Source organism: Rhamphochromis longiceps, linkage group LG12 (genome assembly GCF_057381845.1).
Source record: "Rhamphochromis longiceps isolate RC_006_pf linkage group LG12, R_longiceps_female_GT1.1, whole genome shotgun sequence".
Taxonomy (NCBI): Eukaryota; Metazoa; Chordata; class Actinopteri; order Cichliformes; family Cichlidae; genus Rhamphochromis; species Rhamphochromis longiceps.
Window position 1 is genome coordinate 13792088 of NC_140568.1, and position 24619 is coordinate 13816706.

Sequence of the window (24619 nt, forward strand, 5' to 3'; positions counted from 1 at the left end):
TTAAGCTGGTTGGACATCTCCTTTAGTTCCACGCTCTTTTGCTTGTTTTCCTTAATTAGGAAGACAATCTGCTCTCGGGCTTGTCCAAACTTGATTCCCCAACCCTCATTAATAATATTTATGTCGGGCTGGCGTTTTTGTCTTTCTTCCAGGTTCTTATTTTGCGCTTCCATCTGTCTACACTTCTCCTCCAGTTGAAGTTTCTCTTCTTCAATCTGTTGAATTTTATTCTGGAGATGGTAGTTTTCCTTCTTACTGTCATGTAATGCCCTTTGGACGGCTAAGAGGTCATTTGGGGAAATTGGCCGGCCACGACAGGAAGGAGAAGCGGCGTAATCTTTTTGCCTTGGTTGGTGTCTTGTTGGATACATGTTGAAGGTTGTACACGACAACTCTGAAAAGGTTTCCAAAAGTTTCTGTGGTGAACGTGTGAAGGCTGCAAACACAAATGCTGCGAAGACACGAACTAAAAAACTGCTGTGTGTCACCCCTGTTTAAGGAAAAACTTCAAAGGATCGTGTAGTGACATCATAACTCCGTGAGCCAATGAGATTGTCATGTGACATTTTGGAATGGGGATATTTTTTTTTAAACCGTTTTCAAATTTAACTTAATATTTGACTGTTTCTTAACTGACCTGTTTAGCTGATTAAGAAATGAATTGAAACGAGCATCACTAACGTTATATAACAGACAACAGAAAAAAAACATTTTTTTTCTAAGTAATAGAGGTATAATACATTTTTTAAAATTTTTTTTAAATTATCCTACTTTTTATAAGAGGGAACATTATTTAAAGAATATGTATTTAATTGGAAAACTCTCTATTCGTCTAAAGGCTATAACAAGAAAGGTGAGCTTCCTGCTCAAAAATGAAATGACCAAAATAAATGGAGCATTTCTCTGCAATTACAAACTCTGTGTAAACAATCTTGGTTTCAAAATAAGGCTAATGCTGGTGAGATGTCATCACAGGTGTAAATATTACTGCAGATGTTACTATGTCAAAGTTTCACAACTGTCTTATGTTTATTTATGTAGGCAAGACCTACTTTTCACTTTTTTGCTTTGCTATATGTTCTTGAGTGTATTAGTTTGCCAGCAGCACGAACATGTACTAGTGTCAATAATAGTACGGTGGATTAGAAAACCTGCTCACAAGTTGAATAAACACCCAGGATTGTTTCATCATTTTCATTCAAAACCAATATTTGAGTCAAAATGAGAAAGTTGTTTGTGCTGTCTGATGAAGAAGAAGCAAAATAAAGTGCAGTTTTGATGTAGATGATGTTGTATACAAACTAGAAGAGGAAGATAGTAGGATCTCTGTATCATGCTTTGTCACTTTGTACCATGTAATTCTTTCTATTTCCACCAGGGGGTGTTTTCAGAGGTGGTAGGTGGTAAAAGAAGAGGTCAGCAGGAAGATGGCGAAGAGCGACCAAAGACCAAGAAAAAGAGGCAGTCAGGCAAAGATGAAGAGTATTATATCCCTTACAGACCTAAAGACTTTGACTCTGAGAGAGGGTGAGGCATTAAACTGTTGCATCTGTTTCTTTAAAAAATGTGAATGGCTTTGTGTTTTATGCTGTTTTGTCCTGTGTTATGCGTCGACAGGTTGAGTCTCGGTGGAGAGGGCAGTGCTTTTGAACAGCAGGCCTCTTCAGCTGTCCTTGATCTCATGGGAGATGAAGGCGATCGCCTTAACCAGCAGAAGAAAATGATGAAATGGTACAAATTTCCCTATGTTTGACTCAGTATCCACCAAATGGTCATTTCAAACTATAATTTAAAGTCTTTTTTCCCCCTTCTTTTTTTAGGGACCGTAAGAGGAAGCGTTTTGTGAGAGAAACGGGAAAAGAAGACCAGAAGAAGAAGATCAAAACAGACAGCGGTCAGGTTATCAGTAACAAGAAGAACAGGAAGAACTTGTATCCTTCCAACAAAAAGCTTCTCTGTGTGCTGCTCTCAATGACCCTCTTCTCTACTCCTATGACAATATTAAGCTGTACTGTGAAGATGTTGTATCACTTGACAACATGTCAGTTATGAGGAGTGAAGGAAAAAATACAAGATTGATGATACAGGATCTGGATCAGATGGAGAAACAGGCGGAGGAGGCAGGAAGCCAGCAAGAGGTAGGAAGGCATCAAAATGAATAGCACAAACATGTTAAATATAGACCATCAGCCACCATGTTTTAACTCAACTCTAAAGGTAAATACTTCAAGTCCCTCTTCCAGCCTTGCGAGCTATAACCTCCAACCTCTTTGTTGTGTCGTGCCTCTCCCAGGTCGTGGCCGTGGCCGACGAGGTCCAAACGTACAGAGCTCCGGTGACCACAAAGCACGCTCGGAGCTGAAAACAAAGGATCAGATCATGAAGCAGCGCAAGAAAAAGCAGAAGCACCAGTTCCTGCAGGGCGGGGGGATGAGGAAGCTCCGCTCCAAGAACAAAAAGTGGCTCGGAGAAGTTAAAAAGTCAGGTTTTGGAAGGGGTGGCCATAAGAAAGGCAAGCTGAGGAAGAAACTGTGAGGAGGACAGAGGGTTGATGGTGTGGAGGACATCACGAGGAACTGGGTGATAAGCGTCAGAATCATCTGAGAACATCACCAAAGATTTTCCTGGCGCTTTGTGTGACTGTAGATTAAGGAGAAAATCATTTGTGAATCTTTACACTGCAGAAATGCACGTCACTTCTTCCTTGATGGCCTGCTGAACTCTGCGTTTGCCACAGAGTTATGTTTAATTATGATCCACTAACCTGGATTTATTACTTGTAAGCATGTTGGCAGTCTAATAAAAGTGTTTTGGAGTACTGAAATATGTCTTATCAAAATGGTAAAATACAGATATTAAATATTGTGTGCTTAATTTGCAGTTAGTTTCAAAAGTCGTCTCGCCCATCTTTTCTTAAAATAAGAGGTGCTCTATAAAAATGACATTAAATTCTGTAAACGTGCTCTATTTGCAATTATTTATCATTACTGTTGTCCAAGTGGTCTCATTTCAAAGTTGAAAGCGAGCATCGGAACGGGCAAGAAAGGCGACTTTTAATTGACTTTGAATGTGTTGTGGTTACTGATATCAGATGGGCTGGGTTGAGAAACTGGCTTAGAATTCCTCTTGCCTTCAGCATGGCCACGCCCCTCTGACTTCTGCAATCAACAAGGCATTTTTACCCAGGGAAATGTTTATTTCGCTTTTCAGTTTGGACTGTTCTCTGTAAATTCCTGAGAAAATTTGAGAAGATCAGGAGTGTCTGAAAAACGTAAAACAGCCCATCTGTCACCAACAGCAATGCTGCCTTCAAAGTCACTTAAATCACCCTTTTTTTTTTCTGGCATGTGATTGGCTGATTAGATATTTGCATTCACAAGCAGCTGAATAGGTTAGTGCAGGGGTCAGCAACCTGCGGCTCTTTAGTCCTTTTAGTGCGGCTCTGCGTGGTTTGGGAAAATAAATTATTTTTTTAAGTAATTAGCTGAAGTGTATTTTATTTATGTTAGTTCTTTTTTAACTTGTAGTTCTAAATTGGAAGATTACTGTGATATTGAAATATAAATATAAAATTATATTCTATTACAGTTTTTTCTGAATGCCTAAGCACATTTTTTGTAACTATTGGCTAATTTTGCAAAACTCTTCACACAAATAAGAAAACCTGTCACCCAATAATCAAAACATTGTAGTTCTCTTGCAAAAGCAAACACAGCTAGATTAACTCTTCACACCTTCGTAAAAATGGTGTTTCCGTATCAAACAGTACACACAAGCCATCATCTACTAAGCACACAATGCGCCAACTGCACACTGATGGTATGAATACAAAACACATCTGGCTTTTGCTTTCTCTGTGCACAAGGTAGGCTATGTCAGTTTGAGCTCATACTTCTGTCATAGATCCATAAGCATAGAGGGATCCAAACTTCAAGTACTGGTGTACTTGAAACACATCAAAACAAACACAAGTGTTCATTTCCAAGTATAGGATTATTTGCAATCGCCATAATGACTATATGGGTTACTTGGTCTGCAGTGAACATGCTTCCTCTGCCCCCAGCATCTGGTCATCTAGCAATTCTGTAAAGTAACAATTTCAGTATTTTTACATCAATGGTATTGGTGTGTTTCTCATTGGCATATGGCAGTGCTACAAATCTTTGTGCGAAGTGACTGTACTAACCGATTCTCATTTCAAGATGTCCTTATGGTACTTGCTACAGTGTAGCGGCTCGAGTTAGGCTGGACCCGTTGGCCAGCTACCCTCAGGGTCATTCCACGGTTGATTACATGGTTGATTACATGGTCCACTATTGTCATCAGCAATTCTATTTCTTACTCTTCCTACCCTTCCTCTCCCCCCTCCTCATCTTCCTCTCCCCCCTCCTCGTCTTCCTCTTGCTCCTCCTTGTCCTTGTCGTCCTCTTCATCCTACTTCTTCACCTCCACGTCCTCTTCCTCGGCCTACTCTACTTCTCACTCTTTCTGCTCCCTCCATTGTACTCCGCACACACAGCTTACCTGTATTATAGTGCTTAGGCTGATTGCAAAGTGAACTAATTATCTAAAAAAGTTTTCACATGTGAAAGTGTGCCAGACAGTTGGCAAATTAGTGTTAATGATAGCCATACATGTGTATACTTTTGCTAGGAGTGTGTTGGAAATTTGGTAATTGAGTGTTGTGCAGTGAATTGTGCCTACCGTTTTGCAAAGTGTGTGTTACAAAATTGCAAACTGAGTGCAAAGCAGTTTATGTGCTTTTAGTTTTGCAAACTCAGTGAGTGGTTTTGCTATAAGTCTGAATAGTTTTAGAGATTGTGCTACAGGAATCACAGTTAGGGTTTAAGCATTCAGAAAAAACTGTAGTTTTTGAACGCTCAAAATAAGCGTCACACTTGCGGAAGCCGATATACCCGCCGAAACGCCGTGCATTTATCGAGACTTTCAACCCCAGGTAGGCTAATTATCAATCTTCGGATCCACATTATGTCAGCAGCTCCACCGTGAACTATGTTAAAAATAAACACCGCTCACGCCTCACAGATGACAGCTTACAGTCCTGCGTAAAGATGAAAGTGACTTCATACAGCTCCGATTTGCAGACGCTGTGCGCAGAGATTCAGGAGCAGAAGTCCCATTGTAAACATATCACGGCAGACCCAACGATGTTTCCATGAACACGCTTTACAGCTTCTCTTTCCCCACGGGGCTCAATAAAGTACAATAATGTACACACTTTCTTTCTTTATTGACCACTTTTCACACACGGTTGCTGTATGCATACAGCCGGTGTTAAAGCTCACAGCCCGACACATACCAACACAACAGCATAGAGAGCGCAGACGTTAAGGCGCCGAGGCGTGATCGCGGGTGCCGCTCAGGTGCGTCCGCCTCCCCTGCAGCGGCGCTGCAGACCACGCCCCGCCACACACATTAACCAGGTAAAATACATATTGTCAGGGTTCCTGGGTCGGTGACCCAGTGTTTTCAGTTTTGTTCATGTTCATATATATATATATAGCATATAGTAAACAATGAATCTGTAAACGACAGCTGTTGACATTTTTTAAAAATGAATGAAAAAGCATATTTAAATAATCAACATACATGATTTAAATATAAACACACACGTGACAAGAGACAGAACGTGTAGAAGATATATGCAGAAAGAGCTTTCAGTGGTCAGCTGATAACATGATATCTAAAAAATACATAGCTCATTTTCCTGTCTGTTAGTTGGACATGCTAACCTGTTAACAAGCTCCTATATTCACCCATACAGTTTGTAGATCATTTTGCTAAAATAGGTAAAATCTCCACTCTTTCAGGGCACTAATAGGCTAAAGGCATATTACAAAAGGTCATTCATGTATTCACAGATTCTCTGTAGTTATTCTGCTGCTCATTCACCTGTAAAAACCACACCAATCATTATTTCAACAGCCTTTTTATTTTGGAACAAAAGCATTTGACGATATGACTTACAGGACGTTACCAAATTCATGAAGCTATATTTGTGAGTTTATTTATCAATATCAGTTTAATGTAAACAGACTGATGTAGTAATAGACAGTAAAATGTTGGTGCATGTGTAATATATGAGCGTTTATGTTTCTCTACATGGGTAAAAGTACTCCATGTCGCCCTCTGGTGGTAGCAACCAACTATGAAAAGAATGGATGTTGGATCTTAACTAAATGATAAAAAGTTTTATTACTTTGTATTACTTTCTTTAGTTTGGTAAAATTTACAGTTTTAATCCCGTAAGAAAATAAATCACTATCATAGAGAGGGATATTAGTAATTCGTTTGTTAATAACACTTTGTTTGTGTTTGCTAATGTTTCGACAGGAAAATGGTTTTCTACAAAGTTGTTTCATGTACAGAGTAACACACACACACACACACACACACACACACACACACACACACACACACACACACACACACACACACACACACACACACACACGTATGACTTTGCCGGTTTCAGCTGAAACAATTTCAGTGTTTCAAACCATGTTCCAGGATTTTTCCTTCACCATTTATGAGGTTTCAAGAAGAAGATAAACGACAGATATGAATGTTTGAAAAAGTTATAGATGAAAAGATGAAAAATACTCAAAGGATAAATTCAATTGGTTTATTGTTTTATGAATAAGTTGAAAAAGAAAAAGTTAAACAAGTAAATAATGAAACAAGGTAAAATGAAGTAAGAACAAAACGTTAACAAGTAAATAATGAAACAAGGTAAAATGAAGTAAGAACAAAACGTCAACAAGTAAATAATGAAACAAGGTAAAATGAAGTAAGAACAAAACGTCAACAAGTAAATAATGAAACAAGGTAAAATGAAGTAAGAACAAAACGTTAACAAGTAAATAATGAAACAAGGTAAAATGAAGTAAGAACAAAACGTTAACAAGTAAATAATGAAACAAGGTAAAATGAAGTAAGAACAAAACGTTAAGTAAATAATGAAACAAGGTAGAGGAGAGAAAACCCCAACAATCCCCTCTGAGCACGCACTAGGCGACAGTGGGGAGGAAAAACTGCCTTTAAACAGGCAGAAACCTCCGGCAGAACCAGGCTCAGGAGGGGACAGTCAACTGCCGGGACTGGTTGGGGAGGTGAACAGAGGTGGAGCAAGACGAGGCTACACCTGCTGAGGAAGCAGTAGAGTTCCTCCTCCAGGGCCAGCGGAAGCGTTTGTTCTTCTTTTTCATGCAGTTTTCTACAAGAGCTTTTTTTTCCAGGATGAGGGTTCTCAACTCATCGATGGTTTCTTTGTTTTGTTTCTCAAGCTTCTTGCACGTTTTCTCCACCTCTTCCAACGTTGCTTGTTTTTCTTCAAGCTTTTCCCTGAGCTCTTTGGATGTTTCCTCCTGCATTATCTTGTCCTTGTGCATGTCTGCGTTTCTTTGTTGTACTTCTTTGTACATGTCTTGTAGCTCCTCATTTCTTTTGTGGATATCTTGGAGCGTACGCTGCAGGTCGTCATGTATGTTGTCTTGTTCTTGCTTTTGCGCCTGCATTTCAGTGTGTTTGCGCTTCAAGTTGTTGTATTCCAACAATATCCCCTTAGTGAGCTCGGAGTTGTTTCTCGCCATTTGCTCCATCCTTTTCTGCATGTGCGAGCATTGTTTGTCCAGTTTTTCTTTTTCCCCTTCTAGTTGCTTTTTCTCGTGAAGAAGGTCTTTATTTTGGCGCAGAGTATCATCCACCTTCTCTTTCAGCATTCTGTATTTTTCCTCCGTGACTTTGAGTTTGTGCTCCATGGCTCTTTGCTTTTTCTCCTGTTCTTCCTTCTGTTGGAGGATTTCTTCATTTTTTTTCACAGCTTCATCGAAGTTTGTTTGGAGCAGCCGATTCATTTGGTCCATATATTGGAGATCCCATTCTGTCTGCTCAAAAGTAGCTTTGCTGTCTTTAAGCTGGTTGGACATCTCCTTTAGTTCCACGCTCTTTTGCTTGTTTTCCTTAATTAGGAAGACAATCTGCTCTCGGGCTTGTCCAAACTTGATTCCCCAACCCTCATTAATAATATTTATGTCGGGCTGGCGTTTTTGTCTTTCTTCCAGGTTCTTATTTTGCGCTTCCATCTGTCTACACTTCTCCTCCAGTTGAAGTTTCTCTTCTTCAATCTGTTGAATTTTATTCTGGAGATGGTAGTTTTCCTTCTTACTGTCATGTAATGCCCTTTGGACGGCTAAGAGGTCATTTGGGGAAATTGGCCGGCCACGACAGGAAGGAGAAGCGGCGTAATCTTTTTGCCTTGGTTGGTGTCTTGTTGGATACATGTTGAAGGTTGTACACGACAACTCTGAAAAGGTTTCCAAAAGTTTCTGTGGTGAACGTGTGAAGGCTGCAAACACAAATGCTGCGAAGACACGAACTAAAAAACTGCTGTGTGTCACCCCTGTTTAAGGAAAAACTTCAAAGGATCGTGTAGTGACATCATAACTCCGTGAGCCAATGAGATTGTCATGTGACATTTTGGAATGGGGATATTTTTTTTTAAACCGTTTTCAAATTTAACTTAATATTTGACTGTTTCTTAACTGACCTGTTTAGCTGATTAAGAAATGAATTGAAACGAGCATCACTAACGTTATATAACAGACAACAGAAAAAAAACAGTTTTTTTTCTAAGTAATAGAGGTATAATACATTTTTTAAATTTTTTTTTTAAAATTATCCTACTTTTTATAAGAGGGAACATTATTTAAAGAATATGTATTTAATTGCAAAACTCTATTCGTCTAAAGGCTATAACAAGAAAGGTGAGCTTCCTGCTCAAAAATGAAATGACCAAAATAAATGGAGCATTTCTCTGCAATTACAAACTCTGTGTAAACAATCTTGGTTTCAAAATAAGGCTAATGCTGGTGAGATGTCATCACAGGTGTAAATATTACTGCAGATGTTACTATGTCAAAGTTTCACAACTGTCTTATGTTTATTTATGTAGGCAAGACCTACTTTTCACTTTTTTGCTTTGCTATATGTTCTTGAGTGTATTAGTTTGCCAGCAGCACGAACATGTACTAGTGTCAATAATAGTACGGTGGATTAGAAAACCTGCTCACAAGTTGAATAAACACCCAGGATTGTTTCATCATTTTCATTCAAAACCAATATTTGAGTCAAAATGAGAAAGTTGTTTGTGCTGTCTGATGAAGAAGAAGCAAAATAAAGTGCAGTTTTGATGTAGATGATGTTGTATACAAACTAGAAGAGGAAGATAGTAGGATCTCTGTATCATGCTTTGTCACTTTGTACCATGTAATTCTTTCTATTTCCACCAGGGGGTGTTTTCAGAAGTGGTAGGTGGTAAAAGAAGAGGTCAGCAGGAAGATGGCGAAGAGCGACCAAAGACCAAGAAAAAGAGGCAGTCAGGCAAAGATGAAGAGTATTATATCCCTTACAGACCTAAAGACTTTGACTCTGAGAGAGGGTGAGGCATTAAACTGTTGCATCTGTTTCTTTAAAAAATGTGAATGGCTTTGTGTTTTATGCTGTTTTGTCCTGTGTTATGCGTCGACAGGTTGAGTCTCGGTGGAGAGGGCAGTGCTTTTGAACAGCAGGCCTCTTCAGCTGTCCTTGATCTCATGGGAGATGAAGGCGATCGCCTTAACCAGCAGAAGAAAATGATGAAATGGTACAAATTTCCCTATGTTTGACTCAGTATCCACCAAATGGTCATTTCAAACTATAATTTAAAGTCTTTTTTCCCCCTTCTTTTTTTAGGGACCGTAAGAGGAAGCGTTTTGTGAGAGAAACGGGAAAAGAAGACCAGAAGAAGAAGATCAAAACAGACAGCGGTCAGGTTATCAGTAACAAGAAGAACAGGAAGAACTTGTATCCTTCCAACAAAAAGCTTCTCTGTGTGCTGCTCTCAATGACCCTCTTCTCTACTCCTATGACAATATTAAGCTGTACTGTGAAGATGTTGTATCACTTGACAACATGTCAGTTATGAGGAGTGAAGGAAAAAATACAAGATTGATGATACAGGATCTGGATCAGATGGAGAAACAGGCGGAGGAGGCAGGAAGCCAGCAAGAGGTAGGAAGGCATCAAAATGAATAGCACAAACATGTTAAATATAGACCATCAGCCACCATGTTTTAACTCAACTCTAAAGGTAAATACTTCAAGTCCCTCTTCCAGCCTTGCGAGCTATAACCTCCAACCTCTTTGTTGTGTCGTGCCTCTCCCAGGTCGTGGCCGTGGCCGACGAGGTCCAAACGTACAGAGCTCCGGTGACCACAAAGCACGCTCGGAGCTGAAAACAAAGGATCAGATCATGAAGCAGCGCAAGAAAAAGCAGAAGCACCAGTTCCTGCAGGGCGGGGGGATGAGGAAGCTCCGCTCCAAGAACAAAAAGTGGCTCGGAGAAGTTAAAAAGTCAGGTTTTGGAAGGGGTGGCCATAAGAAAGGCAAGCTGAGGAAGAAACTGTGAGGAGGACAGAGGGTTGATGGTGTGGAGGACATCACGAGGAACTGGGTGATAAGCGTCAGAATCATCTGAGAACATCACCAAAGATTTTCCTGGCGCTTTGTGTGACTGTAGATTAAGGAGAAAATCATTTGTGAATCTTTACACTGCAGAAATGCACGTCACTTCTTCCTTGATGGCCTGCTGAACTCTGCGTTTGCCACAGAGTTATGTTTAATTATGATCCACTAACCTGGATTTATTACTTGTAAGCATGTTGGCAGTCTAATAAAAGTGTTTTGGAGTACTGAAATATGTCTTATCAAAATGGTAAAATACAGATATTAAATATTGTGTGCTTAATTTGCAGTTAGTTTCAAAAGTCGTCTCGCCCATCTTTTCTTAAAATAAGAGGTGCTCTATAAAAATGACATTAAATTCTGTAAACGTGCTCTATTTGCAATTATTTATCATTACTGTTGTCCAAGTGGTCTCATTTCAAAGTTGAAAGCGAGCATCGGAACGGGCAAGAAAGGCGACTTTTAATTGACTTTGAATGTGTTGTGGTTACTGATATCAGATGGGCTGGGTTGAGAAACTGGCTTAGAATTCCTCTTGCCTTCAGCATGGCCACGCCCCTCTGACTTCTGCAATCAACAAGGCATTTTTACCCAGGGAAATGTTTATTTCGCTTTTCAGTTTGGACTGTTCTCTGTAAATTCCTGAGAAAATTTGAGAAGATCAGGAGTGTCTGAAAAACGTAAAACAGCCCATCTGTCACCAACAGCAATGCTGCCTTCAAAGTCACTTAAATCACCCTTTTTTTTTTCTGGCATGTGATTGGCTGATTAGATATTTGCATTCACAAGCAGCTGAATAGGTTAGTGCAGGGGTCAGCAACCTGCGGCTCTTTAGTCCTTTTAGTGCGGCTCTGCGTGGTTTGGGAAAATAAATTATTTTTTTAAGTAATTAGCTGAAGTGTATTTTATTTATGTTAGTTCTTTTTTAACTTGTAGTTCTAAATTGGAAGATTACTGTGATATTGAAATATAAATATAAAATTATATTCTATTACAGTTTTTTCTGAATGCCTAAGCACATTTTTTGTAACTATTGGCTAATTTTGCAAAACTCTTCACACAAATAAGAAAACCTGTCACCCAATAATCAAAACATTGTAGTTCTCTTGCAAAAGCAAACACAGCTAGATTAACTCTTCACACCTTCGTAAAAATGGTGTTTCCGTATCAAACAGTACACACAAGCCATCATCTACTAAGCACACAATGCGCCAACTGCACACTGATGGTATGAATACAAAACACATCTGGCTTTTGCTTTCTCTGTGCACAAGGTAGGCTATGTCAGTTTGAGCTCATACTTCTGTCATAGATCCATAAGCATAGAGGGATCCAAACTTCAAGTACTGGTGTACTTGAAACACATCAAAACAAACACAAGTGTTCATTTCCAAGTATAGGATTATTTGCAATCGCCATAATGACTATATGGGTTACTTGGTCTGCAGTGAACATGCTTCCTCTGCCCCCAGCATCTGGTCATCTAGCAATTCTGTAAAGTAACAATTTCAGTATTTTTACATCAATGGTATTGGTGTGTTTCTCATTGGCATATGGCAGTGCTACAAATCTTTGTGCGAAGTGACTGTACTAACCGATTCTCATTTCAAGATGTCCTTATGGTACTTGCTACAGTGTAGCGGCTCGAGTTAGGCTGGACCCGTTGGCCAGCTACCCTCAGGGTCATTCCACGGTTGATTACATGGTTGATTACATGGTCCACTATTGTCATCAGCAATTCTATTTCTTACTCTTCCTACCCTTCCTCTCCCCCCTCCTCATCTTCCTCTCCCCCCTCCTCGTCTTCCTCTTGCTCCTCCTTGTCCTTGTCGTCCTCTTCATCCTACTTCTTCACCTCCACGTCCTCTTCCTCGGCCTCCTCTACTTCTCACTCTTTCTGCTCCCTCCATTGTACTCCGCACACACAGCTTACCTGTATTATAGTGCTTAGGCTGATTGCAAAGTGAACTAATTATCTAAAAAAGTTTTCACATGTGAAAGTGTGCCAGACAGTTGGCAAATTAGTGTTAATGATAGCCATACATGTGTATACTTTTGCTAGGAGTGTGTTGGAAATTTGGTAATTGAGTGTTGTGCAGTGAATTGTGCCTACCGTTTTGCAAAGTGTGTGTTACAAAATTGCAAACTGAGTGCAAAGCAGTTTATGTGCTTTTAGTTTTGCAAACTCAGTGAGTGGTTTTGCTATAAGTCTGAATAGTTTTAGAGATTGTGCTACAGGAATCACAGTTAGGGTTTAAGCATTCAGAAAAAACTGTAGTTTTTGAACGCTCAAAATAAGCGTCACACTTGCGGAAGCCGATATACCCGCCGAAACGCCGTGCATTTATCGAGACTTTCAACCCCAGGTAGGCTAATTATCAATCTTCGGATCCACATTATGTCAGCAGCTCCACCGTGAACTATGTTAAAAACAAACACCGCTCACGCCTCACAGATGACAGCTTACAGTCCTGCGTAAAGATGAAAGTGACTTCATACAGCTCCGATTTGCAGACGCTGTGCGCAGAGATTCAGGAGCAGAAGTCCCATTGTAAACATATCACGGCAGACCCAACGATGTTTCCATGAACACGCTTTACAGCTTCTCTTTCCCCACGGGGCTCAATAAAGTACAATAATGTACACACTTTCTTTCTTTATTGACCACTTTTCACACACGGTTGCTGTATGCATACAGCCGGTGTTAAAGCTCACAGCCCGACACATACCAACACAACAGCATAGAGAGCGCAGACGTTAAGGCGCCGAGGCGTGATCGCGGGTGCCGCTCAGGTGCGTCCGCCTCCCCTGCAGCGGCGCTGCAGACCACGCCCCGCCACACACATTAACCAGGTAAAATACATATTGTCAGGGTTCCTGGGTCGGTGACCCAGTGTTTTCAGTTTTGTTCATGTTCATATATATATATATAGCATATAGTAAACAATGAATCTGTAAACGACAGCTGTTGACATTTTTTAAAAATGAATGAAAAAGCATATTTAAATAATCAACATACATGATTTAAATATAAACACACACGTGACAAGAGACAGAACGTGTAGAAGATATATGCAGAAAGAGCTTTCAGTGGTCAGCTGATAACATGATATCTAAAAAATACATAGCTCATTTTCCTGTCTGTTAGTTGGACATGCTAACCTGTTAACAAGCTCCTATATTCACCCATACAGTTTGTAGATCATTTTGCTAAAATAGGTAAAATCTCCACTCTTTCAGGGCACTAATAGGCTAAAGGCATATTACAAAAGGTCATTCATGTATTCACAGATTCTCTGTAGTTATTCTGCTGCTCATTCACCTGTAAAAACCACACCAATCATTATTTCAACAGCCTTTTTATTTTGGAACAAAAGCATTTGACGATATGACTTACAGGACGTTACCAAATTCATGAAGCTATATTTGTGAGTTTATTTATCAATATCAGTTTAATGTAAACAGACTGATGTAGTAATAGACAGTAAAATGTTGGTGCGTGTGTAATATATGAGCGTTTATGTTTCTCTACATGGGTAAAAGTACTCCATGTCGCCCTCTGGTGGTAGCAACCAACTATGAAAAGAATGGATGTTGGATCTTAACTAAATGATAAAAAGTTTTATTACTTTGTATTACTTTCTTTAGTTTGGTAAAATTTACAGTTTTAATCCCGTAAGAAAATAAATCACTATCATAGAGAGGGATATTAGTAATTCGTTTGTTAATAACACTTTGTTTGTGTTTGCTAATGTTTCGACAGGAAAATGGTTTTCTACAAAGTTGTTTCATGTACAGAGTAACACACACACACACACACACACACACACACACACACACACACACACACACACACACACACACACACACACACACACACGTATGACTTTGCCGGTTTCAGCTGAAACAATTTCAGTGTTTCAAACCATGTTCCAGGATTTTTCCTTCACCATTTATGAGGTTTCAAGAAGAAGATAAACGACAGATATGAATGTTTGAAAAAGTTATAGATGAAAAGATGAAAAATACTCAAAGGATAAATTCAATTGGTTTATTGTTTTATGAATAAGTTGAAAAAGAAAAAGTTAAACAAGTAAATAATGAAACAAGGTAAAATGAAGTAAGAACAAAACGTCAACAAGTAAATAATGAAACAAGGTAAAATGAAGTAAGAACAAAACGTTAACAAGTAAATAATGAAACAAGGTAAAATGAAGTAAGAACAAAACGTTAACAAGTAAATAATGAAACAAGGTAAAATGAAGTAAGAACAAAACGTTAAGTAAATAATGAAACAAGGTAAAATGAAGCAAGCACAAAAAGTTAAGTAAATAATGAAACAAGGTAGAGGAGAGAAAACCCCAACAATCCCCTCTGAGCACGCACTAGGCGACAGTGGGGAGGAAAAACTGCCTTTAAACGGGCAGAAACCTCCGGCAGAACCAGGCTCAGGAGGGGACAGTCAACTGCCGGGACTGGTTGGGGAGGTGAACAGAGGTGGAGCAAGACGAGGCTACACCTGCTGAGGAAGCAGTAGAGTTCCTCCTCCAGGGCCAGCGGAAGCGTTTGTTCTTCTTTTTCATGCAGTTTTCTACAAGAGCTTTTTTTTCCAGGATGAGGGTTCTCAACTCATCGATGGTTTCTTTGTTTTGTTTCTCAAGCTTCTTGCACGTTTTCTCCACCTCTTCCAACGTTGCTTGTTTTTCTTCAAGCTTTTCCCTGAGCTCTTTGGATGTTTCCTCCTGCATTATCTTGTCCTTGTGCATGTCTGCGTTTCTTTGTTGTACTTCTTTGTACATGTCTTGTAGCTCCTCATTTCTTTTGTGGATATCTTGGAGCGTACGCTGCAGGTCGTCATGTATGTTGTCTTGTTCTTGCTTTTGCGCCTGCATTTCAGTGTGTTTGCGCTTCAAGTTGTTGTATTCCAACAATATCCCCTTAGTGAGCTCGGAGTTGTTTCTCGCCATTTGCTCCATCCTTTTCTGCATGTGCGAGCATTGTTTGTCCAGTTTTTCTTTTTCCCCTTCTAGTTGCTTTTTCTCGTGAAGAAGGTCTTTATTTTGGCGCAGAGTATCATCCACCTTCTCTTTCAGCATTCTGTATTTTTCCTCCGTGACTTTGAGTTTGTGCTCCATGTCTCTTTGCTTTTTCTCCTGTTCTTCCTTCTGTTGGAGGATTTCTTCATTTTTTTTCACAGCTTCATCGAAGTTTGTTTGGAGCAGCCGATTCATTTGGTCCATATATTGGAGATCCCATTCTGTCTTCTCAACAGTAGCTTTGCTGTCTTTAAGCTGGTTGGACATCTCCTTTAGTTCCACGCTCTTTTGCTTGTTTTCCTTAATTAGGAAGACAATCTGCTCTCGGGCTTGTCCAAACTTGATTCCCCAACCCTCATTAATAATATTTATGTCGGGCTGGCGTTTTTGTCTTTCTTCCAGGTTCTTATTTTGCGCTTCCATCTGTCTACACTTCTCCTCCAGTTGAAGTTTCTCTTCTTCAATCTGTTGAATTTTATTCTGGAGATGGTAGTTTTCCTTCTTACTGTCATGTAATGCCCTTTGGACGGCTAAGAGGTCATTTGGGGAAATTGGCCGGCCACGACAGGAAGGAGAAGCGGCGTAATCTTTTTGCCTTGGTTGGTGTCTTGTTGGATACATGTTGAAGGTTGTACACGACAACTCTGAAAAGGTTTCCAAAAGTTTCTGTGGTGAACGTGTGAAGGCTGCAAACACAAATGCTGCGAAGACACGAACTAAAAAACTGCTGTGTGTCACCCCTGTTTAAGGAAAAACTTCAAAGGATCGTGTAGTGACATCATAACTCCGTGAGCCAATGAGATTGTCATGTGACATTTTGGAATGGGGATATTTTTTTTTAAACCGTTTTCAAATTTAACTTAATATTTGACTGTTTCTTAACTGACCTGTTTAGCTGATTAAGAAATGAATTGAAACGAGCATCACTAACGTTATATAAAAAACAGTTTTTTTTCTAAGTAATAGAGGTATAATACATTTTTTAAAATTTTTTTTTAAATTATCCTACTTTTTATAAGAGGGAACATTATTTAAAGAATATGTATTTAATTGGAAAACTTTCCGCAGTGCCAGTCACTTTTTAAAAAAAATACATTTTGACCTGATGTGAAGAATGCAAAAAATGTCATTAGTTTGGAAGCATGTTTGGTATATGATATACTTGCCTGACTAATAATAATTTATTATTACTATTACTAATGTTGTTGTTGTTGTACAATGGAGCCTTTCCCCTGTGAATGACCAGCTCCCAGCTAAAATGTGTATTTTGTGCCATTTATAAGGTCAGTGCTTTATCATACCTTAAACTGTGCAGGGTAAAAGCCTCAGTTGCTGGGAAAAGCACAGGTGTATTAGAGTTTTTCTGAATTGCTAAAACACTAAACCCCATTGTAAAAACTAAACTGTCAACTATGAAAACTCTTTCATCAAATCAGTCCCACTGTTGCCAAAATCTTAAACACTATTCAAAGCTCAGTCTCCCATTTAGCAAAACTCTAAACACAAAACACACTTAGCAGTGTGGTGCACCTGTTGTCGTGTGAAGGCTGTGTGCAGTAGTGATGTCTCCTGTGTGTCGAAGCTTTGAAGCGTGTGTCGGGTAATCTCGTGGTAGTTTTGTAAAGCGCGTATCGAGGCTTGCTTTGATTACGTATGCAGTGATGTTCGAGGCCTCGCGGGCAGTCCGTACCACGTGACTGATTCAGGAACTGGCTCGCCGGTTTGCACCAGATTCTAAATAAATTGGGCAGCAAAACACAGCTGATTCCCCGTCACATTGTGTTGTGGAATTGGATTACGTCCCAGTTACATACTTACTTGAACATTTCTCCTTCGATGGAACCAGCAAGGAAGAGAATATTTGTCTGACAACATTTAATCTCATCTCTCCTAATAAAGTATGCACACAGTAATAAATATCACAAATGATAAGTACCATAATATAAATCAACAACACCACAGATCTTATAATCTGATTTCTGTCTTTTAGTTTATTACAGTTTTTTTCTGAATGCCTAAGCACATTTTTTGTAACTATTGGCTAATTTTGCAAAACTCTTCACACAAATAAGAAAACCTGTCACCCAATAATCAAAACATTGTAGTTCTCTTGCAAAAGCAAACACAGCTAGATTAACTCTTCACACCTTCGTAAAAATGGTGTTTCCGTATCAAACAGTACACACAAGCCATCATCTACTAAGCACACAATGCGCCAACTGCACACTGATGGTATGAATACAAAACACATCTGGCTTTTGCTTTCTCTGTGCACAAGGTAGGCTATGTCAGTTTGAGCTCATACTTCTGTCATAGATCCATAAGCATAGAGGGATCCAAACTTCAAGTACTGGTGTACTTGAAACACATCAAAACAAACACAAGTGTTCATTTCCAAGTATAGGATTATTTGCAATCGCCATAATGACTATATGGGTTACTTGGTCTGCAGTGAACATGCTTCCTCTGCCCCCAGCATCTGGTCATCTAGCAATTCTGTAAAGTAACAATTTCAGTATTTTTACATCAATGGTATTGGTGTGTTTCTCATTGGCATATGGCAGTGCTACAAATCTTTGTGCGAAGTGACTGTACTAACCGATTCTCATTTCAAGATGTCCTTATGGTACTTGCTACAGTGTAGCGGCTCGAGTTAGGCTGGACCCGTTGGCCAGCTACCCTCAGGGTCATTCCACGGTTGATTACATGGTTGATTACGTGGTCCACTATTGTCATCAGCAATTCTATTTCTTACTCTTCCTACCCTTCCTCTCCCCCCTCCTCATCTTCCTCTCCCCCCTCCTCGTCTTCCTCTTGCTCCTCCTTGTCCTTGTCGTCCTCTTCATCCTACTTCTTCACCTCCACGTCCTCTTCCTCGGCCTCCTCTACTTCTCACTCTTTCTGCTCCCTCCATTGTACTCCGCACACACAGCTTACCTGTATTATAGTGCTTAGGCTGATTGCAAAGTGAACTAATTATCTAAAAAAGTTTTCACATGTGAAAGTGTGCCAGACAGTTGGCAAATTAGTGTTAATGATAGCCATACATGTGTATACTTTTGCTAGGAGTGTGTTGGAAATTTGGTAATTGAGTGTTGTGCAGTGAATTGTGCCTACCGTTTTGCAAAGTGTGTGTTACAAAATTGCAAACTGAGTGCAAAGCAGTTTATGTGCTTTTAGTTTTGCAAACTCAGTGAGTGGTTTTGCTATAAGTCTGAATAGTTTTAGAGATTGTGCTACAGGAATCACAGTTAGGGTTTAAGCATTCAGAAAAAACTGTAAGTTTAGAGGTTTACACATCACATCATTATAATCATTGAGCCTGTCTGACTTTAATCGTCCACTTGATGGCGCAGTAGAGCCAATGAATCGTCACAATGCTTCGAACCATGAGTCGACCAGTTGGATGGAAAGCTTCAGTTCATCACAAGGCTTCATCTCACCATCACTAATGAAAGCTCTTATAATTTGGCTGCTATTAGAGACCATTGATTTAGTCTCTCTTTGGTTACTACGTGGATCTTTTTTCAGACAAATTAATGAAAAAAAATATAATAAATGGAAAAACAGAGTACAAATGTGGACAGTTAACTGGATATTACAGCGCGATTTCAGTGCATAAATACATAAATACAGGTCTGAGACGTAAGTGGTGCAATATTGATAGAGCTCACATGACTCCGTCCTGTTCGTATCCCAGAAATCCACCAGGATTTTAGTGCCTCATATACTGCACAGGTCATTGGCACACCTGAGATTCAGGACGACATGCTAAGCAGTGCTGTGTCACCATCAATAATACACCATATTAATGCAAGGTACAATTACAGCTGGGCTCCGCCACATTTTATTTTAACAGAGGAAATAAAATATGCAGAGCTAGCTGAGTTGGTTGAAATTCAGTTGCTACTTTAAGAGAATTTCATACAAGAATAATTGAAGATAAAATAGGTTATTAAAGCTGTCATCATTGCTTCAGTGCCATATTCTCTCTGCTGTAACTCCGATTTGAAGAGGGCTTGTTTAGGCAACAACTCAGAGCACTATACGATCACTGCCGGTCACTTAGGTGATTTGTTATAAATGTGAAAACAGCTATGCAGGTTTAATGCAAGGAAGTCTTTACTCAGTGTTTGGCATGGGTCCTAAATGAAGGAGGGGTAGTCTGTCAGTCACTGCATTCCTCACCTGCATGGGAAACTTCCCAAACTGGAAGTTATCAGAAACATTGGAGACAATACTGAATCCACCAGAGACAGCTGGGACAGGTCCTAGTCATTACCATACAGAAAAGAACGGATTTATTTCAGTTCAGTTCAAATTAATAAGGTGAAGAAAAAACAGAGACTGCATCTTATGTGTTTTCTATTCTATTCTAGTAGTTTTAGAATCCAATAACTACACAAACAATCATGGCAGTGAGGTGTGGAGGGCCAAGAGTGACAAAATGAATGAATTAAATATGCCATTAATTATTGAATTAAATGTTTCATTATTTAATTAAATGCCCATTCACTTCACTAGTGTTTGTAGTTGTTGTTGAGAAATGCCCACTGAAAGAATGGCCACCAGGGCAAGTGCCTGTAATCGGATTACAGTAACACGTTACTTGTAACGCATTACTGCCCATCTCTGTTGAGAACAAATAATGTAAATGAATAATAGTGTTCAAATTGTTCGTTAAAACTCTGCATATCTCAGAAAAACTAAAAAAAAATCAGCTTTCTTCACTCACTTCTTTACAATGCAGCCATTACAGTCTTCTTTGATTGGTCGCTGCAGGATTGCCATTCTTCTCATGTTTAGTTTTTTTTCCTATCAGTGCTTTAATTCTATGAAATAAATTTTTCAAAGTCACTTTTTGCTTTCACTAGCTTGTTTTTAGTGTCCCACTTTTGGATCTTCTGAACTCACTCTGATTAAAGTTGTCATTGTACTAATGTTATTCATGTGCAGCTGACTTCACAGCTGTGTGTGGTTTTTTTTTTGCTTTTTTGCAACTTTTTGTGATATCTAAATGTTTAACCTGTTCAATAACATTATTACTATTCAGTGATTATTATATATGATTATCACTTGGCTACGTGAACATACATAAATCTGTTCAATCTCAGCGACACAAGCATGTCTTCATGCGCACACACAGTTTCTACTCCCATTCATTCAGGTTTATATTTACAACTTTTACAGGACGAATGGACAGCCATCACTTTAAGGAAAAACAAAGAGAGAGAGAGAGAGATTATAAGTTCAGGGCAGGTCAGTTTTTATAGAAATGCATAGATGTGTGTTGTACTTCCATCTGGCTTATTACTTTCTAATGCAGGGGAAAGACATTGGCAAAGAAACACCTACTACATAAATAGTTTGATTTGAAGTTGCTCTTTTGAGTCCTCTCTATTGACTCTGACATCCTGCTGTTAACAGTTTCATGGTATTGCTTTGTTTGCTTTAAACAAACCTCACAGGGTGGTAGAATATGTCTGCGGTGCAGAGGTCCTTGGATCGCCTCTCTGTTGTCTTTGTTGACAGCAATGAAGGTGGTGAAAGAACTGCTCACTCCTGATTGGACACTGAGCTGCACCACCTTCTCCTTCACTCCTCCATCTTGCTGTCCTCTGAGCTCTCTCTCCTTCATCTCCAGGGAACGAATCAGAGTGCGAGCACCCAACCTGTGGACTGTTAATCTGCAGACAAGGAAGAAAACATTTACAGTTTTAATGTTTCCTATTTTTGCTACATTTGTACATCACTGACTTTTCTGTTTTTCTGTACTGAGGGTGCATTCTTTTTATATTAGAATTAGTAGAGTTACAGAGGGTATATAGAGTGTGAACATAAAATAAGAGCTTGATTAGGCTGTAGAAACGGATGAAAATCCAGTAAAGTGAAGAGTGTGTGTGTGTGTGTGTGTCTGGCAGGAAGTGAAGCAGGAAGTCTGAATATAGCTTGTGAGCTTGTGAGAGACGTTTCAAAAGGAAAACAGAGGAATTAGAGAGTGAAAGTGCTAAGAAATAGTAATGAAAATGATATTAAATAAATGTCTTAGTGTGTTAATACAGGTGCCCATGGACTTGGCTCAACCTCAGATGAGTACAGCGGCAAAATGATAGATTAACATAATTGGAACGACAAACAGGCCAGGCTTTGGCTGAAATTTTACAGCTTCACCTCTCATCCTGCCCTTATCCTGAGAAGAAGCTTAAAGGACAGTCAATCTCCTGATGAAGACAGAAAACAGACAGAACAACACCGTAGATTTGAAGAATTAACAGCAGGCAGAAGACAGTACAACTGACCTAAAACACTGAAGGGTCCAGCAGCATGTATGTTAATGGAACATGTGCTCTGAATTACAAGCTGGAAAGTGTACCAGTGACATGACTGTGTGAAAGCACTGCATTGGACTGTCTGAGTTCATATTTGCCATGCTGGGAGTTAACCGCCAAGAAAAGACTGAAAAGATGAAGAGAGAATGAACAGAGAAGAAGAAACGGCTGATTTGGGCCTGTGTTTGATTTGGGAGGCCACACAGGAAGCTGTGAGAAGAGGGGACGAGGACCGGTGAGAGGTGAAGGCTGGACGTGTTCAAGTGAAAGTATAGGAAAATTGGGTTGAAAATTGAGGCTGAACTTGTGGGGTTTAGAAATGTCCAGAGCATCGCAACAGAAAGGTGAATTTAAAAAAAAGAGAGAGAGCGGGATGAAGAAATAAATAAACTAATAATACATAAATGAATAGAAAAATCTTTTGTATATGGCGAGGTGCTGTGGGCACCTAAGTCTTTGATAGTGTAGAATTTTCAAGTCAATACCATGGTTGCATCTACTGAAAATCTCTGTGACGCTTAAATCTCAATGACCTTGACTTCAAGGTCAGAGGTCAACTTTTCTGAAAATCAGAGGAGTTTCACATTCATAACACAGGTATGTCTACTAGGAGGCTGAAGGGTAGCTCTATATATTTATAAACAATCAAAAACAACAATTATTACGCAATTTATTTCCAATTTGTATGGAATTTATTTCTGTAAAGGTGGTGTTTTAGGTCTGATTGAAGGACTGATGTGATGGTAAGGTGTCCACTGCTGCGCTTTGAAGATTGGTAGGCTTTTTTTTTTAATTTTCACAAGAATTGCTACTTCCCCTAGAGTTTTGGCCACTCCAACAATCAGAAGATTTCCCTATGAGCAAGCATTTAGCGACAGTGGGAAGGAAAAACTCCCTTTAAAAAGGAAGAAACCTTCAACAGAGCCAGGCTCAGGAAGGGACAGCCCTCTGCCACGACTGGTTGGGGTGGGGGGAGTGAAAATTAAAAAAAAAGAAGCCAAAGTGATCATTTTTGGAGCAGCTTAATTAATTTTTGCATTGTAATTTGCTGTTAATGTCATTTTCCAACCCCAGTTTGTATTTTTATCACTTTTGTCCAGGGTGGAAGATGCCATGCTGGAGACTGATTCAGTATGGTCTTTCAATGTTGATACATGGGAACCTTTTAGAGAGGCCAGGGCTGAAAAAGGGATGCCGGAGAACCTGAGAGGGTGTTATCCGCTGGTGTGCATCCAAGGCCAACATCTGTTTAATTAGGCTGACAAATAAGCGTTGGCCAGCTTCTGGTCCTCGTCTAAACATCATTAGCTGTTCAAGGTCATCCAGACGTGTAAGTATTATGTATCTTGTCTCCAGGGATTCATGTCCTGTCCCTGGAACAGAGTCTTTATATTGTTCTTCCGTCTTAAATGTCCAGCGCTGTTGCTTGTATTTGTCTCCAATGAAATAGTTTTCAGTGTACACGCCAGAGTCTAGCACATGATCTGGTGGCTGACCCTGAGTCTCTATGATGAATTTCAGATAATCATAGTCATTCTCCGAAGGGTAGAGTGGCAGCCCTGTAGCAAGCTCCACAGCCACCAGCCCCAGAGACCACATGTCACTTGCTTCATTGTAAGGAAGGCCAAGCATAACCTCAGGTGCACAGTAACCAACCGTCCCCACAAAGTCACCAGGTATCACTGCAGACGCAGGACATGCGAGGCCAAAGTCTATAAGTTTGACTTTGATGGGAGACTCATGGCGGTTTACAACCATGATGTTTCCAGGTTTGAGGTCAGCGTGCACTATTCCCACAGAACTCAGGTGGGACAGAGCATTTGTGATTTGACCTAAAATTGGCCTGACTTCGCTTATGGGGAGACCCTGTTTATTCCGGTCCCCTATGTAGTCCCACAGGCATTGATCAAGGAGTTCAAATTTCAGGCAAACCCGCTGTCCGTCGTGGAAAAAGCCGTTCCATTGAACAATGTTGGCGGCATCTGGATCCAACCTTCGCAGCTGCTCCAGGATGAAAATTTCCACATGTGCCTGTTGCAGAATATCAGGGTCGCTCTTGTTGACTTTAATGGCAACAGCTTGGTTGGTTGTTGTGTCGCGGCATTTGGCTACAATACCAAAGCCCCCTTCTCCGAGGAAAGCCTCTACCTTGTAGTGCTTTCCCAAAATGCTCCCTTTAACTAATTCAAGCTCATCTGAGCTGAATGATGGACTGGCTGATGTGTGGACGAATACTTGCTGAGAAAATTCAACCGAGTTTTGAAAACTGCAGTTGATTTTCTGTGATCTCTTGCTTTCCAAGTTTGAAGGGTGCTGAAAGACCACAGGGTTTTGTGATATTTCAGCACTCATGTCAATGCACAGGGAACTCTTAGGGCTGAAAAAGGGATGCCGGAGAACCTCCGAGGGTGTTATCCGCTGGTGTGCATCCAAGGCCAACATCTGTTTAATTAAGCTGACAAATAAGCGTTGGCCAGCTTCTGGTCCTCGTCTAAACATTATTATTTGTTCAAGGTCATCCAGACGCGTCAGTTTTATGCATCTTGTCTCCAGGGACTCATATCCTGTCTCATACTGAAATTGTTGGTCAGTCTTAAATGTCCAGCGCTGTTGCTTGTCTTTGTCTTCAATGAAATAGTCTTCAGTGTAGACGCCAGAGTCTAGAACATGATCTGGTGGCTGACCCTGAGTCTCTATGATGAATTTCAAAACATCATAGTCTTCATTTCC

The 24619-nt window shown here is 39.9% G+C and overlaps 1 protein-coding gene and 3 long non-coding RNA genes across 5 annotated transcripts in view; 2 read left to right on the top strand and 2 right to left on the bottom strand.

Moving 5' to 3' along the window:
* Positions 1–24619, bottom strand: part of LOC146657044 (uncharacterized) — a 51298-nt gene that overhangs the window by 8694 nt on the left and 17985 nt on the right. Inside the window, exon 2 of the long non-coding RNA XR_014914007.1 lies at positions 21022–21247. This is a non-coding gene — a long non-coding RNA (uncharacterized LOC146657044). The remainder of the gene's footprint in view (positions 1–21021; positions 21248–24619) is intronic.
* LOC146657046 (uncharacterized) lies at positions 794–2824 on the top strand. Its single transcript, XR_014914004.1, has 2 exons — positions 794–2138; positions 2294–2824. It is a non-coding gene; the product is annotated as an uncharacterized LOC146657046 (long non-coding RNA).
* LOC146657047 (uncharacterized) lies at positions 7084–8303 on the bottom strand. Its single transcript, XM_085425097.1, has one exon. The coding sequence runs from the start codon at positions 8301–8303 to the stop codon at positions 7095–7097; it is 1209 nt and encodes a 402-aa protein (XP_085281223.1). The 3' UTR covers positions 7084–7094.
* LOC146657048 (uncharacterized) lies at positions 9322–10757 on the top strand. 2 transcript variants are annotated; one of them, XR_014914006.1, is made up of 3 exons: positions 9322–9460; positions 9551–10071; positions 10227–10757. It is a non-coding gene; the product is annotated as an uncharacterized LOC146657048 (long non-coding RNA). The 2 variants fall into 2 exon arrangements; XR_014914005.1 differs by having other exon boundaries at positions 9343–10071.